Raw genomic sequence first — 19684 nt, 5'->3', positions numbered from 1 at the left:
TTAATCTCCCTTTGGTCTGATGGAGTCAGACCAAATCGATGAAGCCGTTGACTCTTATGAAATCTGACACTAGCAGTGGACTGTCGAATATGTCGTTCCAGTCCAATCCCAGGCAGCTCAAGATATGCTGTTGTGATGCCTGGTCTTTTTTGGCATTTAGGGCAGATGGGGAACCTCTTGGCGCCTCCAGAGAAAGTGAGACTTTTCAGATGTCCACTGGTGAGGCGAGACAGAAGGGTGTTAGTCTGCCTGTCACAGGGAAGGGCAAGACATTGTCCTGGCCTTTTGCCTTTGTACCAATTGTGAGATGGACGTATTAACCATTTTTCTTTATTATTGGCTTTTTGCTTGGAGAACAGTTCTAGATAGGTGAGCTCCGAGGTGAAAGGTGTTGGATGGGCAAGACTCTCTTTGGCAAGAGTATCGGCCAGCTCGTTACCGTAGATATCGACATGGGACGGGATCCATTGAAAGTGGACTTTATGCTGAAGGGCTATGAGCTTTACTTTACGTAGGATTGATAGGCTAGTTTTGTCTTCTATGAGGGACCAGTTTCTGAGGTGTTGAATTGAACTTTTACTGTCAGAAAGTATCCAAAGATCACCGAAGTTGTTTTCGCACATAATTTTCTCCAGTCCTATGTGAATGGTACATTTGTAACAATGGTAAACTACTTTTCAACAAAATAACTCCTTAATGAAGTTTGGCGCATTTTCTGGGACTTAACATAAGCCCAATGTTTTTGGATAGAAACATTCATTGGTGTTTTTAAAAATGTCTGGTTGCTTATTTGATGCATAACTGATTAAACATTTAGTACAATTTAATGCCTTTGCCAAGTTGTCAACTTACAAAGGGTTTTTTACAATACTCCAAGCCAAAGCTCGTGTATATTAGTGGTCAAGATAGAGATGTGGTCAAGTTACAGAGGTTTTAATTCATTATATTAGATAGGACTAATTCCGTTCCTGACAAAAGCAGTCAACTTAGACAGGTGGTCAACTTTACAGGTTTTACTGTATTACAAATAAGATTTTGTTGTTACAAGTAGAACTTAAAATAACAAAAAAAAATTTTTATGTTGTTCTAAGTTAGCCAAATAAATCTCCTGAAATGTCATTAGAAGCTATTCATGCTTGTTTTTCTTTGCAATTTAACATAATTTATTGGAAGAATAATCATTCTGCAAAATAAAAAATTGCATTTTTTCAAAGTACGTAGTTATTTTTCAAATGTAGCTAAAGCATATCTTTATTTTGTTTATTTCCTCGGCTAATATGAATAATGAGTAATACGCACAAATTGGTACTTTTTTTTTGTTATTTTGTATTAAACTACTCCCAACTGAATACAGTAGACTCCCGATTATCCACGAGCGGTTTATCCGCGGGGCGGATTATCCGCGAATCAATCAACAATCACGAACATGTATTTTCGCAGTAAAAAGCGAATACCAGTAGCTGATTTTTTTTTGAAAAATTGTAAATTTACACTCAGTTGTTTTTGCTTGATTGATTGATTTGATTTAATTTTATAATTATTATTATTATTTTTTTTTTTGTGCGTTCTTCATCGTACATACACTTGTTTGTTATTGATGTTAAGTTCGGTTGTGCAAAAATACAAAACATTTGTACTGTACTCTATATATATTTTCACTGTTTGCAGAAAGTGTTATGCATCAATACAGTTAAGAATTTGAGATAGGACAATTTTTACCTGATTTGTCCCCCATTTTAGTCTTTTTGCGGTTATCCGCGATTTTTATTATCCGCAGCACTTGTGCCACCCAATTCCGCGGATAATCGGGAGTTTACTGTAAATACTTGTTACATTTTGGAGCAAGCTTTCTAATTTTTTTTTTTTAATTCATAGTTTTTTTAACCAACACATTACAGCTTTGCTGAAATAATACAGTTATAATTTGTCTATAAAACGCGAATAATCTATAATTTGTTTTCTGACTTTATCAAATTTTAATGCATTATTTAAGGCATATTTAACTTAAGATGAACTACATATAGATACGCTAAAATAGAAATGATTTAAATCTGTAACATGGTGCGACAAACTGTCACAACACATCCAGGGTTGTTTGGTTTACGCTCTTATCAACCAACGGGAGTAACTCTGGGATCCAAGGGTTACCTGCCAATCGAAGGGTTGACGTTATTAACCAATGCGGATTGGAGTTAACGCCGTGTTGTGAACAGGTTTTTCAGCTCCAAATCTAACCCCTTGGTTTCGGCGAGTTAACTTCCGACAGCGAGCTACTAAAGATGGCGGACATCGGACAACAACGCAACTACGACTTGTTTATGCTGGAGGATTTGGAACTGCTGGAATTAATTGAACGTAAGCCTCGAAAAATTCGGCTTAAATAAAAGAAAAGGGCCCTAATGTCATGGGGACTCCTCGCAATTGCGACATGATTAATCTGCCACTGACTCTGGTGATGAAATTTGCAATTATTTAACATTAAACACTAATCAGCGATGACAATCGAATATACTTGATTTTTAGTAATTACAAACTAAATTATCTTGATAATGGTGATATGTGAATTAATTAAATATTTTGCACGTCTTTTTTTGTATATGGAGGCAAAGTGAAACATTTAAGGTAACTTACTTTTTTTCAAAATGAACAAATTGGAATTTTTTTCTGAAAATTACGGTACATGAAGGAAGACCAATATATTTTACGATAAAACTCGCAATGGAATATTATTTTTTATTTTTAGCAGTAAATTTGTGCCTCACAAAAAAGGTGGAAATTTTTCATCTTTTTTTTTTCATGGGGCAAAGTGAAAAATGAAATATTTTTCTAATGAACTGTTTTTAATTTCATGATTGAAGGAATTTTTTATCAAATAAATGGGTAAATAAAAAAGTGAATTAATAAATGAGAAGAAAATGAAAGAATAAACGAAAATAATTTAAATGAGTGAATAAAATAGCAAATTAATAAGAAAATAAATGATGGAAAGAGTAAATAAGGGAATTATTAAATAAAGGAATGTAAATGAACTAATTCAGAGTTTCCCAAACATCAGTCCGCAGACCTCCGGGGTCCGCGAGTCCATGCCAGGGGTTTCTCGGTGCTACCAGCTAAAACGTTAAATATAATTGAGATTGAAGGACGAGTAACGATATTTTAATTCGAAAAGAAAGCCCATTTATGAGGAATAAAAAGTTCTTGCTTAGGTACATGCAGGACGCAGCAATCCCCCCCCCCCCCCCCCCCCCCCCACACCGGAACTATTAGAAGTAAACACACTACACATTATATAATTTTGTGTACGTGACGAAGTTCATATTGTTACAAAACTATTGAGGAAAGTGCAAACATTTTTACAACTGTGATATTACACTTTAAATAAAACTTTTGCTCCAAAAATTTTAAAACTGAATTTAATAGCCAACATTCAAAATTTCAAGCAATGGCTGAAATAGATCAAATGCTATAATTTGCAGTCGATTTTAATAATGAGATCGTTTCCGAAATTTTAAAGTATTTTTTTTTTCTCTCAAAGAGCATGCTTAAAAACATAGGATTTGAGAATTTTTGAAATAATTTGACAAAGTTTAATATTTTTCAACAATTATTTTAATCAGTGCGCAGATTTGATTTCATTTTTTACGCTTCTGCACAAGGCTTCACAACTGACTAGCATTCACTGACGCCATTAGCACAGACCGCAGTATTTAATTCGCTTCTTAAATATCATAACCTTAAAGTGCGGTAGACAGCAAGCGTAAGCATTCAGCGAGTCAGTGGAGTACGCGCCAAAATTCATCACTGTTTTGCTCACAACTTCAAAAGTTCATTTTTAATTGTAAACTTGTTGTAGAAATTTGTTGATAACATTTTTATTCCTAATTGAATTTCAAATAGAATTTACTTCCATAACTCAGAAAAATAATTTTAGAAAAAGAAATGAAAACCAGATAAGTGCTCTGAAAAATATACAGAACAATGAATAAATAAATTTTATGTTAAAAAAGCGTGAAAATATATTAGAAAAAAGAATAGATTTAACTGTATCATTTTTTTTTGCGCGAGGGGGCAAGGGGGGGGAGGGCTCCGCGAAGTTCGTAATTTTTCCGGAGGGGGTCCACGGGAGTCTGAAATTTGGGAACCTCTGAACTAATTAATAAATGAACACGTACGTGATTTGATAAAAGACTGAATTAGTAAATGATATGAACTATTTCACATAGCCCCATCCACTTTGCTCCGATTGGACAGGAAATGCTTCATTGTACAAAGCATTTACTATACAAATATGCTTAATATTAAGCAAATAATGCTGCACTGAATATTAGTAGGTGTCATTTAATATTTCAAACGTTAATAACAAGAACTTTATCCTTTAATATTACCAAAAATATTTTCTGACAACAAAATATTACAATATACGTATCATTTTTTTAAAAACATTGCTTGTATTATTATTATAGTGTTTGATTTTTAACGTCCTGTTTGAAGACTTATTCTATGGCAGTTATCAAATCGGAATTCTCCGAACTGAGAACAATCGTTGAAATTTACTCAAATAATTTAGCGAGTTCCAGTGTTTTGACTTTATCAGGAGAATGGATCGTGTAGAAGATGAAAGAGTGGTAAAGGAAATTTTTGATGTATTAAAAAATTTTAAGAGGGTCAGATCTATTTAAAAAGCAGTGTTGGTCAAAAGTGCTTAAATGATCTTGTTCTGATATAAACATACAGAAAAATCAAAGTTTGATGAGGAAATAACTGGAGATTTTTTTTAAGTATAAGGGACGTCTCAATTTTTTATTGTTTAAAATATTTTTCTGCGTTAGCTTAAGTGAATTGTTACACTATGATTGGTAAAAACTCTCCATTATTTCTCTCTCCTAATTAAAACTATTTAAATCTTATAACTCAAACATAAACCGTGAGGTTAATTGTCATTTAAAAAATGAGAAGAAATGGAAGAATGAGAGAACTGTAATCATACCGAAATAAAAGAAAAACTATTTCTTGTCAAGTAAACGTAACAAGTCAGAATCAGGAAAGAGCCTGAAACAGTTTCTTTCGGTGTATATACAGCTGTCCCATTCCTCCCACCCTCCCCGACTCTCCTGCAATTGGCGCATAACTGGTTAAAATTGATAATAAACAGCCATGAATATGCAGCACAATCTATAACAAAGTCTATTCATTAATAGCTGTGCAAACTTATGTGTGACTGAATGACATTTTTGATTAAAAACAATAGTCTGAGGTATTATATAGTAAAATAATTTTCATTAAAACTGATATTTTTTCTTTTTCCATTTCTTTTTTCATAACTAAAGTACTAAAACAAAAACAGAAAGATGTAGTATTTTTATAGGTTTTATTTTTCAATTTTTACGCTATTGTTTGTTTCATGAGTATATATAGTGACATTTTTGTCAACAAAGTTTTCGAACTTCTTATTACCAAACAAAATTTATGTGAATTCGGTATAAATTAATTCTTTTAAGTGAAGAGTACTTTTAAGATACCGAAGTAACAATAAGAAACTGTTAATCTGAATAATGATTTATGCTTCGGATTAAAATAGTTGAGGTTTAGGTGCTGTGACGACATGACAAGAATGTTTAAATTCTATTAATAACGATAAAAGTAACAATATTTTAAATAAAAAAAAACAATCAAAAAAAAAAAAAAAATTCACACTTGGCTCATATAAATTTAGTGAATATGTATAATGGGGAAAAATTTGTAAAATCATAAATCATATCAATAAAATTAGTTTAAAAAAAATCGTTTAAGTTATAATTTTCATGGAATTTCCCAAGATATTTAATGAAAAATAGTTCTTGCACTGAATTCTTTGTAATTGTCATCCAGCGAAGCCAGTATTTTAGCTTCGAAAGGAGTATAATTTGTTTTTGTGGAAGCAAAATTCATCTTTTAGTGATAAATAGAAGGAAAAAAGACACTTTCGTTCGAAAATCAGCTTAACAACGTGCTTCAAAATCAACAACGAGGCCGTGCTAGCCGTGCCCCCCGACCGTCGGCTTTGCCTTTCCTGTAAACAATATCACATGACCAAAATCCACCAATGAGAGGGGCTTTTACATCTAGGGAGAAAAAAATCAGCGGTCTGGGTGACTCGCTGTTGGATAATAACAACTGTGAGTAACCTCGCGGTTTGAGTTAGCCCTGGGTTCACCTACTCGGCAGTTACTCTTCCTCAACTCGCGCTGGTTAATACGAGCGTTAAACTACGCTGGTTTAAGCCATGGTTTAAACCACGGTTTAAACCAATTGGTTTTTTTAAAAAAACCATGAGGTTTTTTTAAAAAATGGTTTTTTAAAAAAGAAGCCAAAAAAAAATACATTTTACAGGTTTACATTGATTTTCCCACACATATTGAATAAGAAACAAATTAAGATTGGAAAAAGCTTCAAAGCTAATCTTTTTGTTTAAGGCTTTCAACTAAATGAATTTTTTCTAAAGACTGTTGGAGAAAACAACGGTTCTTTTGGTTTAAAGCAAAATATTTTTAATCTGTTACAAACAAAAACTGTAAAATTACATTTATAAATAAATATACAGGGTGTCCGAAAAGTCCTTGACACATTTAACCTAAAATACTGTTGTTATGTGTCGAGGACTTTTCGGACACCCTGTATGCATAATGTATTCAACTCATTTCAGAAATATGTGTATAAATCTTTTTACAATTACATAAAATCAACTTTACACCACAATAACATATGCATGAATACATAGCAACTTTTACGTTATAAATTAATATTATTTTTATGTTATTTAGTACTTTGAACAAAAAGCAAGTTTTGAAGCTTTTCCAGAGCCTAATCAATTTTTGAGTTATGAATGATATCTAAATGACGAAAATATATGCACTGCACTTTTCTGAAGCTGGTTTTAGTAATGTTGAAGACTTTTAAAGATGGTTGCATTGCATTTTTCAAATTCTTTTTTCTGGCTTTTCCACCACTCAGTCACCAGGGTTGTTTGGTTTAAACCACGTTGGTTTAAACCATGGTTTAAACCAATTGTTTTTTTTTTAAAAAAAAAGCCAAAAAAAATCCATTTTACAGGTTTACATTGATTTCTCCACACATATTGAAAAATGTAAAATTCCATTTATGCTAAGTTCCTACAGCTAAGTTGCAGAGATAAATACTAAAATTGCAAAGTTGCTTCTTCAAAATGTATTACAAGCTTTAATCGAAAAAAAAATATTAATATATTTTTTATTTCATATATGTGCCATAAAGCAGATTTCAGTCAACTTCCATCATTATGCCTAATTTGCATGATTAGTTAAGATTTACTAAGGATTGAATCTTTTATTGTAGATGCAATTCATTATATTGCTCACTCCTGTTGCAGGGGTGTAACATTTTTGCCCATTTATTTGCACTTTCCTGGAATTTTAACTTTGACTTGTAAGGTAATCAACAGTCTAACTTAATTGTTTGCACCTAAAAATTAAGATTTGTTCTGCAGGTGAACACAAATAATATTTTTTGAATCAAACTTTTAAAAAAAGTTTATACTTCACGTATATAATGTTTTTGGCAAAAAATCTTTCTTGAAATAGAATTTGCTACGCATTTATTTGTTTTAAAGAGTTTGAATTCAATATTTTTTAAACTTCAATGCTGGATGCAACATGTATGCCAGTAAATAAGCTGTAATTTAAGCCATGTTATACCAATTTTTGTATTTTTGATTTGGTTCTTTGTTTTAGTGATAGGCGATATCTTTTCGAAGTATTTCCAAAATAAGAACGGAGTCGAATATAGAGCAGCACTTTTTTTTAAAAACTGTCAGTACAACAGCAATCAATTTTTTGACTGTTCAATCATGTATTGTTGTACATTTTGCTTTACTTCAATATTTGCGACATTGTGTATATAAAAATTAGCATTATGTAAGATCAGAAACAAAAAATATGAAAATTGTTCTTTTGAAAAAATTATGCTTAAAAATATAACTTTTACCTTTATTCGATAATTATTCATATTATGTTGGTTTTATAAATTTTTTTTCTTGGATCTTCATTATATTTTATCTTAACCCGCATCACAACCACTTCTTGAAGTATTTCGTATCATAAAGGGTCTATATATACATGCATACTAATATGTTAATCAAGTCAAACATTTCAATCAATATTTCCCTGCAGAAAGCTATTTTAATTATTTAATTTAGTTACAAGATTTTGTTCTTATCTCTTTAATTAACCAAGAAATTAGGTATAATGTGACTATAGAATAACTGTTAATTACATGGAACTTTAATTACCTTCCGAAAATTAATTGTTTTTCTCGCAAATAGTATTTAAACCAAAAAAAAACCCGGTTTAAAAAAAAACCAAAAAAAAAACCTGGTTTAAATCAAAAAACTTTTTTTTTTTGGTTTTTTTGAAAAAAAAAAACGGTTTTTTTACCAACCCTGAACACATCTGTAGACTTTAAATGCCTACCAGTGGATGGTAAATTGTAAATACATTAAATTTGTTTGTTGTGTATTCTTTTACTGTATTTAAGAACTTATTAGCTTTGAACCTAGAATTATTTTTTAATGACATTATTGCATACTTAACTTTTTTATCCTCAATTGATATGCCTGAAAATTAGCTGCTTGAGGTTGGTTTGTTGAAGATTTATTGCAGTAAATACTTGATCGGTATACATCTCTAAATGCTACGTTTGTTGTCTATGGTTTATAGTTTTTTGAATCATTTAAATGCTCTTAATAGTTACTATTTTACTGTTTAAAATTTTCATGTTAATGCTTAAATGTGTTTGTTTTTTATAGGTTGGCACAAAATATCGCACTTTGCAAATGTCACAAGCTTTTCCTTCAGCTTTCCTACAACCTTTGTTACAAATGTCTTTAGCTTCTGATCCTGCTGTACGATTGGTTGTGCAACAAATTCTCCACACTCTGTTAGATCGCCACAATTACTTACCATGTCTCGCAAAAGTTTGGTAAGTTTAATATTTATTTCAGTGCTTTATATTTATGTTAATTTGTTGTTATATGGATTGTATTATCAAGCCTATCGTTTAGAAGTATTATATAAACCATGAGTTATAAACACTTGCACTGTTTATAAATATGTTGTTTTTAAATATATTATAGTTTTTGATGGGGGGGGGGGGGGAACATTCTAGTTTAAATTGTATTCTTTTGTTTCGTATTTATTCTTTCTCATGTAATATGTTATTGCTGTAGCATTTTTAAAAAATCTTTGGTGTTTGATAATATAGAGAAAAAATTAACTATAATAATGCTAGGAAAAACATGATGATAATACATGAATTGTTATATACAGGAAAAAAATGAACTCTAATAATGTTATGAAAATCATGATGATAGTGCATGACTTGTTATATCTGAGGGTTGTTATATTAAAGATATTGGGAAAAAGAGAACTAGCATAAAAGATCGATATGAGCAAATTGGACAACATGACAACTTTCAAATAAATCAGGTGTATCCGATATCATAATTGTGTGTGTATCTACTGTGTGTAAGTTGGCATAAGTTTTTCTTTGCAATTTTCAGTTTTTTTACATACTTTTGTACTTTATACAAGAAAGAAATAACATTAATTCCCAGGAAAATATTTGGAGTTCTTAAAGACACCCCAAATAAAAAACAAATTCATCTTTGTCTAGCGCCGGATTAACATCTATTTATGCCCTAGGCCAAAATTGGAACCCACCTCACCTAGCCAAACTCTATCGAAATCGGATCCCCCCCCCCCCCCCCCCCCCCCAGCCATTCCCAGAGGCATAGCAATGTCCAGTAACAAGTAAAGATTTCGCGGCCCCCTCCGGTTGACAAATTGAAAGTTTTGGCTTTCTTTCTTTCTTTTCCTTCGATGACGTTCATTAAAAGGGGGGTGCTCCCCCGGGAATTTTTTGAAATTGAAGCGTTAGAAATGCAATTTTAGGCCATCTAAGGTCATTTAACGAGAAGTAATGGCATTCGGAAAGTTTACGAAACTGAAGTGCTGCATACATAATTGTTTGTTTTCTTTGATGTTGTTAGAGAAAGGGATGCCTTTGGGGACTCCCCCCTTCCCCCCTCCAGTCAAAATTACAGTATTAAAAACTAAATTTTTGACCATCTTTACTTATGATGCTGGGCAACGGTGGGAGTCGGAACAGCTCTCCTGGAATTTTTTTGAAATTAAGGTTCGAAAGCGCTATTATAAACAACCTTTTTTCCTTTTTTGATGTCGGGGTGATTGGCAACTCTAGAGAGGATACTTTTCGAAATTGAAGACCAAAAAATAGTAGGACATCTTTTATGACACCTGGAAAACGGATGGGGTTTAGCCTTCTTCCCCAGAATGGTTTTGATATTGAAGAATTAAATTGTACGCTATTGGAAACCATCTATGATGACATTGCGAGAAGGGATAGGGTTTGGCAACTCTCTTCTGTAGGTGTTTTGAAATTGAAGTCGTTACAAATTTTTTTGGATGATTTTAAAAATGTTGTAGAAGAGCTGAAATCGGGGGCACTCTCAGGGAAAAATTTCAAAATTGAGGTGCTAAAAACCAAATCTTAGACAATTTTCAATGAGTTGGGAGGAGAGCTGAAATTAGCGTAACTCCCCAGGAAAATTTTCAAACTTTAGGTCCAAACAAAATTTTAAACGATCGGTTATGATGTGAAAATGAGACTTTAGAGATCTTTCCCCTGAAAAAAATTTGATATGAAAACTCTAAATATGCATTTGTACTACCTCCAATGCATCTGGTATTGCTGACTGACGGGATGGGATTTGGAGACTTTGGAGAATTTTTTTTAATTTTAGATCTTAAAAAATGTTGAGCGGGGGGGGGGGGGGGCTCCTGCACAAATGTTTAGAAGTTGAGGTTCTATAACAAAATTGTATACCATCTTTGATGATGTTAGGGAGAGAAATAGTGTCTGGGACTCTCCTCAGAACTTTTCTGATATTTAAGTCCTAAATGTGATTGAATCGTTGTGGGAAGGGATGTGGTTCCTGGTTCGTTATGTTTCACTCGGAAACTTTTTGAAGTTCATGTTTCATTAAAAACAAGTATTAAATAATCTTTGAAGATGATAATGGAAGTGGGTTCTTTCCTCTGAAGTTCTCTGAAATTAAAGTTATAGAAACGCAATTTTAGGCTACCTTTGGTAACGTTTCTTTTTCTTTGCGCCCTCAAACCTGTGAGCTCTCCGGGAGGACCCAGTCTGCCCCTGAGCAAAGCTATGTTTTGAAGAAATTGTTGTTCAAATCAAAGGTATTGAAAATTATCTGCTTTGATCGGAAAAGGACCTCGACTCAACCTCCCCTCCAATACTATGCCCCCTCCCCTCCAATTGCTTTTTTTCTGCCTAAAAGGCTGGTTGCAATCTATTCTAGTTAAATTTTGCTTCTCCATACTAGCACGCCACATTTTTTTTTCTTTTTAACAACAAGCTTATTATTTTTCCCCGCAACGTGCTCTCTTTTCGGTTTGTGCCCCTAGGCCAAGGCCTAGGATGACGTATTGGGTAATCCGGGCCTGTCTTTGTCCTAAATATAATTGTTCTTTAAGGTTTTTATAAATTATAATTGTATAAAATATTTTGCATCTGTCAATTTGCATTGTTTCGTACTGTCAGCCCCGCTTAATCGGGTAACGGATCCATCAAAACATTTCCACTATTCTATGAAATTTCTTTTATCTTTGTCATTGCAAAGAAAAAAAAATTGTGCAGTCAATAATTAAATTGCAATTCACTAATAAATATACATATTTTAGATGATGATAAATTGACAAATGTTAAATGTAAGATACAGTAGACGAGGAAGGGAAAAAGCGAGTCAGGAAAGTGTTCCCAAAATACCTTCATCAAGCAATTCCCTATTATGGAATTTTTCAAAAAATAATGTACTGAAAAAAGGTGCTAAAACAAAGATTTCATAACTCAAGTTGTAATTTAATTTTTATAATTTTCATACCTACTTGTAAGATAAACACTAATTATTAAACTATTTTGTTGTTTATTTAGCTTATTTCAAAAACTTTTTAGCTATAACATTAATTATTTACATTATATAGCTATTGATTTATTATTAATTCGTTTTAAGACAAATGTTGTCAATTTAGAAAGGTAAATAAAATTTCCCCGCTTCTTCGAATAATATTTCTTGGAACCAACAATATTCGATTAAGCGAGGCCAACAGTATTTTCTGACTCAATTTCAGTATTTGATATTAATGTAATGAAATACTTTTAGCAATTTTATTCCAGTTCTTATTTTTACAACATGTATATGTTTTTATTACAGCATTATGGAGCCTCTGCCTGAATTGAAAGTTGAGAAATGTTCCAGACAAGACACTATGTTCTTCAAGAAAAATGGTTCTGATATTTTGATTCATATCTATGAAAATGTGCAGATTGCTAACAACACTGCTGAAAATTTTGAGGCTATCTACACAACACTGGCTTTGATTTGTGTTGAATTTGGCTCAGATAGTGATGTTCTTATTGAACTACTGAGATTGGTTTTTGCTATTCAGGTAAATAAAAAACATCATTAAAAATATGATTAAAAAAGAAGTTTTTAAACTGAAATTATTGAAAAAAAAAATGCTTGTCTGCAGCTTCCGCTTCCACCTGAATCCTGCCGCCATAATAAATAAATTTTAAAAAGATGTTAAATATTTTATCTTTTTTTTTTTCTCAATTTTGTAGAACTGTATGATTAATTGTCACGTTTAATTGTTAGGACATGGAAATCCAACTTAGGGAATACATCCAAGGATTGAAATTTAGAGGGCTAAGAAATTTTAATACTTTAAGAAGAAAATGAAAAATAAAATTTAAAATATTTAATAATAATTTATAAACAAATAAAAAAATGGTTCAAACTTGTTGATAAAATATGTTTGTCAGAAAACTTTTTATAGAATCATGCTCTCAGTCATCCCCAAAGTTGCTAGTATACATGCATAATACAACTTGAAATAAAACCATTCTAAAAAGGTATTTCCTAAGTTTTAAAATGACTCAGAAATATTATGCTTAGTGCACAAATTTTTGTTGATTCCTTGAATTGTGGTTTGTTACAAGCAATTAAGATTATTCAGTTATGCAAAACAAATACAGACACATTTCTTCAGTTGTATATGAAAAGTAAAATTTCCTGCGGTTCCTACCAGTGCTCCAGAGTCAGAGTCAGACTGATTTTGGGTTAAAAGAGTGAATGGTGCCCTTGAACTCCAGGAGTCGGAGTAGTTAATTTTCTCTCCCAGTTTACTGCTCTACAAGGTCAGAGTCAGGCTGTTGTAGGATTAAAGTACTGGGAACTAAAATTGCAGGAGTCTGAGCGGGTAATTTTCCCTCCAATTCCTACAGGATGCCAAAAAAGAAGAGTTTTTTACCGTAACTTTATGGCACAAAGCTTTTTGAAATTATTTAAAACTACATATTTGTAAGAATTGTGACTTTTAGAAGATAATTCCTGAGACTTTATTCTTTTGTTTTGTTTTAGGTTTTTTTACTATAAGTTTTAACATCAAGAATTTTTTTTAAAGAAAGTTATTAATCCAGGATTGTATGAAGGTTTCTTTTTTACTTAATACTTCACTTTTTTCCCCCCAGGATTTACCTGCTAAATCAGCTTTACTTTCGTCTGGACATCACTGTGCTATGCATATATTGGTTGCTGGCTTTCTGTACTTCTTAGGACAACTCACTGCTATACCTACTTTTTGTACTCATGTAGATCAGGTAATGTCGTAATAATGTTGATCAGTTGAAACACTGAACTATTTATTTACTAGTGGTACCCGCAGGGATTTGCCCATAATAGAAAAATTAAAAGGTCTTTTGGTTCGCCTGTATATTTACAAATAATGTGTGGTGAATTTTCTCGCCAATTGGCTTTTACCCATGTTAAGGTTCCACGTTATGATAATTTCGTATATCGCCAATTGACTTGTGCCCATGTTATGGTTCCACGTTATGATAATTTCGTAATTTACTCGTCCATGATAATTTTGTTCTTAAAATTAGAATAAAAAAAGAACCACTTTGGATTTTCAAAAGATCACTTCGAGGTGCGCACCCCCATGCTACAAACTAACTTTGTGCCAAATTTCATGAAAATTGGCTGAACGGTCTAAAATCCCAGAGCTATGCGCGTCACAGAGATCCTGACAGACAGAGGGAGATCCGGACAGAGAGACGTTCAGCTTTATTATTAGTAAAGACAAGTTTTTGATTTAAATCAAAAGTTTTCTAATCAAGCTGATTTTTTTTACTTGTTGCCTCTATGTTCCTTGGGTATAAGTTATTGCTATTGCCAATTATGTTATTTATGATTTGTACACTTTGAGCTCTGCAATCGCATTTGCACTCTTTTTCATGCTTGTAATGCATGCCTCATAACACTAGTATGTGAGGAAAGGTGGTTTGAAACTGATTTTCTCTAAGTTAGCATTATTTTTATAGGAAGAAAGCCTGTGTTTTGTGAAACAGTAACCTCCCCAAATACCACACTTTCAGTGAACCATTGAGAAAGTTCATTGTGTGAAGAAAATATTTTTTGTAGTGCTTTAATTTTCCCCATCTGTTTTTGTTTGTACAGTTCATTTTCAACTTCTTAACCTCTATCCATTTTTTGCTGTAGGTCATAAAAAACCGCTCAGAGCGAGCCCTTCAGCTGCTTCCTGATGATAGTTTGACTTTTGGCTTGTTTAATTCCATTCCTGAAAATGTAGATGCAGATTTGCTGTTTGATAATGCCATCATATCTGAAGCATTAAGGAGTAGTGGACATGACACTACTCGTTTATTGGCTCCATACATACCACGTAGAGTTGGTAAGTTCTTCACCATTATTCTTTATTTTTGAATTAACAACTTTCTTGAAATCATGTTTATATTTTAATGGTTAAATTTTTAACGTGATGAAATTGACAACAGTTGGTGTACTTTGTAATCTCAACTCATGTTTTCCATTTCAACTTAGTTTTGAAATTTAATTATATCATTTTATTTTACATTAATTGTAAGGATCTGTCATGATTTACAAAATTTTAAAATTGAATACTAATTGACTGTGTTCAGGTAGAGCAATTCCTCAGGCAACTGAACATTCTCAAAGCAAAACTGTTAAGGATTTTTTAACATTCAAAGCAAAATATACATAATGCAAAAGATTCCCCCCCCCCTTGCTTATTGTATTTTTAAAGCTGAGTTTAATGGTACAATTGAAGTTCCAAAATGCATTTTGGCTGGAATTTTCTTCCTTTTTTCTTTTTCTTCTTAAATGTTAAATAGAAAGTAGCTGAATAACAATCTACTTTCATTAGTGTCACTCAGTTACTGAAATTCAGCTTTAAAATATAGTAAGGCTGGTTAAAATATCCTTTTAATAATGCATATTTTGGGTTGAATATTACAAAATATTTATAGTTTTTTTTGGGAAAGTCTTTCAGTTACTCATGGAATTGCCCAGTTAGGAATGCATAAGTGATAGCTAAATTTTAGCAATTTAAAGGGAAAACCCACTGCCTAGTTGTTTAAATGTAAATTTAACTTAATTCATACTAAGATCTATGAGCTATGTCAAGTTCAAATGTTTTTATTGAAATATCTCAGCAGTATATATATGTTCTAGAATGTGCAACATTCTTCCTCAAGAAATATACATTCTAACAGAACGCATAAGATTTCTTTTGAACATGCATAATATTTTGAAATAATTGTATTTAATTGTTGTAAAGAATTGCATCAAGGATATGTATTCATGTTAAAAATATTATTTCCAAAGAAAAATAGAGACATATATTTTTTTTTTATATAGTGTAAGAAAAATATACACTAATCGTTGTGAAAGAAACTTTGATTATAAATGCGTTAAAAATAAAATTACTAAACGTAAATAATAGATTTAAAAACTGATTTGTCACTCACTGTAAGGTTTGATATAATTAACTCTATCAGCCTTGCTTGTTTTCTCTACACTGATTACATGTTTTAAAACACGTATTTATTTTAAAAAGAGCTGTAGAAAAGGAGTTTTGCTTTCACACTATTGTTTGACTTTTATGTTTTTTTAAAAAAGGAATATTATTACCATTTATTTTTAGTGATTTTTTTAAAATCTAGTAGGACATTCATAGCTCATAAAGAACTAATTTTTTAATTTGCCAAAGTTGATAAGTTAGTTTGGTTAGCAGGCAGGAGACAAATATGTTTTAAATTGTCTTTTGTTGTTAAATTCTTTACAAGAAAGAAAAAGAGAAAAAAATTGATATTTTATTCTTATGATCCATTTTTTTCTCTTGTAGGTCAAGTTACTATTACAAGAAGTATTAGCGATTTAAATTCTATTAGTGTTGAAGTGGACAGTGTTAATTCTTCTCCTGGTATACCTAGGGTGAGTTACATTCTGTCTGCAATAGTATAGTTTTCTGCAGCAAGTATTTCCTTTTGAAATATATTTTTTTCAATATGAATAATGTATCGAATTTTTTTTTTCAAAATTGCTCTATTATCTCTCTTTTCTTAAAATTAATAATGTGAAATAAGATATTTGTGTACTTATAAACAATAAGGTGATTAATATTAAAATAGATCACTTTGCTCTTAAATTTGTACAGTTAAAATAAAGACACAAAACTAATTTTGTGAGAAACAAATGTATGATGACTTTTTATACCATAATTAATTGTTCATGCAAGAATATTCATTTTGTTTCAAAAAATATGGGAAAAATGAAGTAAGTTCATTTTTTGAAGGCTTTATTTTATTTATTTATTTATTTATTTATTTATTTTTTGTTATACAATTGTTAATTCTGGTATATGATGCTGCAAAACAAATTTTATTTGAAATTTTTTTCGGTTACATTCAGTGCTTTAACCCGTTCGGGACAGCAGTCCGTAGAATACAGCGTTCCCTCAGGATGGTAGCTGTTACATGCAGACTGTGTACTAGGGTGGATCGAAAAAAATGAAATTTTGAATCTTAATTTGGAATACCCACCAAAAGTTGTGCATGTGTAAGAACAATACACATGTAAAATATTATCAAGTTTGAAGAACTCCTTTAGGGTCCTACCAAGGCTTGAATTTCTCCAAAAATAGGAAAAAATGTCAATTTTCCAAAATTTTTATGAAAATAATAAGGTTCAAAATTTTTGTTCTAATACCATTGAAGTGTTTCCTTTTAAGACGCTTTTCATGTATCTTCAAAATTATTTTTATTCTTTGCAGTATTAGGTTCGCAACAAGTTTGTAAAATTTTGTGAAATTTCTAAAAACTGACTTTTTTAAGCCTTTTTGCACATTGCGGTATTTTTTTCCTTTAAAGTCCTTTTTTTTTTTGAAATGACTGTGCAAAAAGCAGTTTTAAGTGGAAAAGAAATTATACTTTATTATATTAACAGCCCAGCACCTACGACAAAGAGCGTAATTGCTTCAAACTGGACCAGTGGTAAATTGCTGCACCTTTCTAGCAATTTACTTATTGTTCCTGCGAAAATTCACATGGACCAGCAGTTTCACCATCAAGTAATGTGAACAGGTGACGCAAAGGCTGCTCGTATGCAGTTCGCACATTAACCATGGAACAGGATGTCCAATTTTATTTTCTATGGCCGTAATTGCACCGTTCTTTTTTCTGGCATTCGTGGCCATGCCATCACAGCCAAAAGCTGAAAGATCCTTATGGCCTCAACAAATTTTCAGTTCAAAAATCACATTGCTGTCGCAACATGTTTTCCCGTTCCAGAAGTTGGCGTCACATGACCCAAATAAAGAGCATTGGATTTTTCAACCATGGATTCCTCGCTTATGGTTCTTCTATGGTATCTGTCTCCAACCATTTCTTTTTGTCATAGTTTTGACTTTTCGGCTATCGAAAAATGTACTTTTCAAACTCTTTCACTTCTAGTTAGCAGGTTTTGAAGAGAAGCATGTACTTCGTCTGTGTTACCTGTGACACTTCTGTCGCTGTCTTCGAATTTTATTCCTATCAACGACTTTAGAGCGATAATTATTTGACACAGTACCAAAATCCTGTAATGTTTCTGAAGCAAATGCTGCAGCACATCGCACATCTGTCATAAATGCCGTATTGGTAGCACACTCTTGATAGCGTTGGCAGAGAAGGCCTCATTTGTTCCACTTTTGAAGTGACATCAACACCAAAAAATGTTGATGGCTCTGTTGGCGGGAGTATAGCCGTTGCAAATTTTTCTTCTTCTGGAATCGAAACAAAATTTTGCTGTTCCTCATCAGTGTCATTATAGCATCTCGCTACGTGAGTGAAAATCGGAAAAAAATATTGATCCTGTCATTCAACGAAATCCCTATTTTTGCCACCCGGAAAATATTCTCCTGACAGTGATCACTGATGAACGAAGTACATCAGAGAACTGACTTTGTGAAGATTTTGAAGGCCAGACAAGTGGCATCTGTTCATGAAGAAATAAGAGTATTCTATAATTCAAGGATTAACTTTAATGCATCAGACTACTCTGATGTTATCAACCGGAATGTGCAATAACTGCCACCCCTCTCCTATTTTAGCTGGGATATTTAATGAAAGTCTTCAACAATAGATTGAAAACACCAACGCCAATTTTGCGTTCGTTTAGTTCTCCTGTCACACTCAGGTGGTGGAACGCTGTGCTAATATGGTTACAGAAGCTTCTTTGTTTGTGATTAGTCAATCGGCAAGAGATGGCTTCATAAGAGCAAAAATCAAATCTCGAAGTATCATGTCATCGTTTGAATCAAAAAATGATTTCAAATAGGTTTCATGAATTCATGTGACGAACTACTGTTTTCTCTGGCTTTAACTAACTGATACTTTTCAAGTCCCTCATTTTGTTAAATATTGATGCTTACCCTACTAGCAAAATTTCTTGCATCAACCTTGACAGATCTTGATATTATACTGACGGCGTCAATATTGACGTGTTTCATACTGCATAAAGCTTGCATAAAGATTAAAAAGCAATATTACAATAACAACACGTATGCAACATTGCATTCATCTTAAAAAATCAATATTGATATTACCTTACAATAACAACATTGCATACATGTTGTCGCCGTCAAGGTGATATTGATTTCATGCTGTCGCCGTCAAGGTAATTAGTACACAATAGAACAGGTGGACCTTCGTTGATACTTGCGCATGCGCACAGTTCTTTCTACCCACCGTCCCTCGCATTGCTGGCACATTCTTCCTGCTTTGACCTCAATCGGTTCAGAGGTGCTGCACGTGGCGTTGTATTCTTTTAGGCTTCGTTAAGTTGGTTGCTTAGTTATTAGTGTGGAATAGTATTGTTTTAGGAAAAACTTATGAATGACTGATAACTGCATTTGTTTATTAATAGAGTACTAAACAAGTCATATCGCAGACGATGTGCGATCAATGTTAGAAATGGCCGAAAATAACTTTTTTCGTCCCTAGACTTTGAAACAAAGGGCATGAAGCCAAGAATTTCGTATTATCACTTCAATCTCACGTAAGATTAATTTTATTCAATGGTATTTATGCTATTCTTTAAGATAAATTCATATGTTTTGTCCATGGGATATTTTCAATGCTGACATCCATTTGAAAATGTACTTTATTGTATTTATTTATTTATTTATTATTTTGCTACCTTTACTCTTAAATG

General features: G+C 32.3%; 1 protein-coding gene across 1 annotated transcript in view; it reads left to right on the top strand.

The window, feature by feature from the left end:
* The window catches only part of LOC129231875 (protein EFR3 homolog B-like), a 78446-nt gene that overhangs the window by 49783 nt on the left and 8979 nt on the right, over window positions 1-19684 (top strand). The window contains exons 12-16 of the mRNA XM_054866268.1: window positions 8819-8991; window positions 12323-12557; window positions 13642-13770; window positions 14672-14864; window positions 16338-16426. Of these exons, the coding sequence (XP_054722243.1) occupies window positions 8819-8991; window positions 12323-12557; window positions 13642-13770; window positions 14672-14864; window positions 16338-16426 (819 nt within the window). The remainder of the gene's footprint in view (window positions 1-8818; window positions 8992-12322; window positions 12558-13641; window positions 13771-14671; window positions 14865-16337; window positions 16427-19684) is intronic.

The sequence above is a fragment of the Uloborus diversus genome, chromosome 1 (genome assembly GCF_026930045.1).
Source record: "Uloborus diversus isolate 005 chromosome 1, Udiv.v.3.1, whole genome shotgun sequence".
Lineage (NCBI taxonomy): Eukaryota > Metazoa > Arthropoda > Arachnida > Araneae > Uloboridae > Uloborus > Uloborus diversus.
This window is presented reverse-complemented; position numbering and strand designations above follow the sequence as displayed.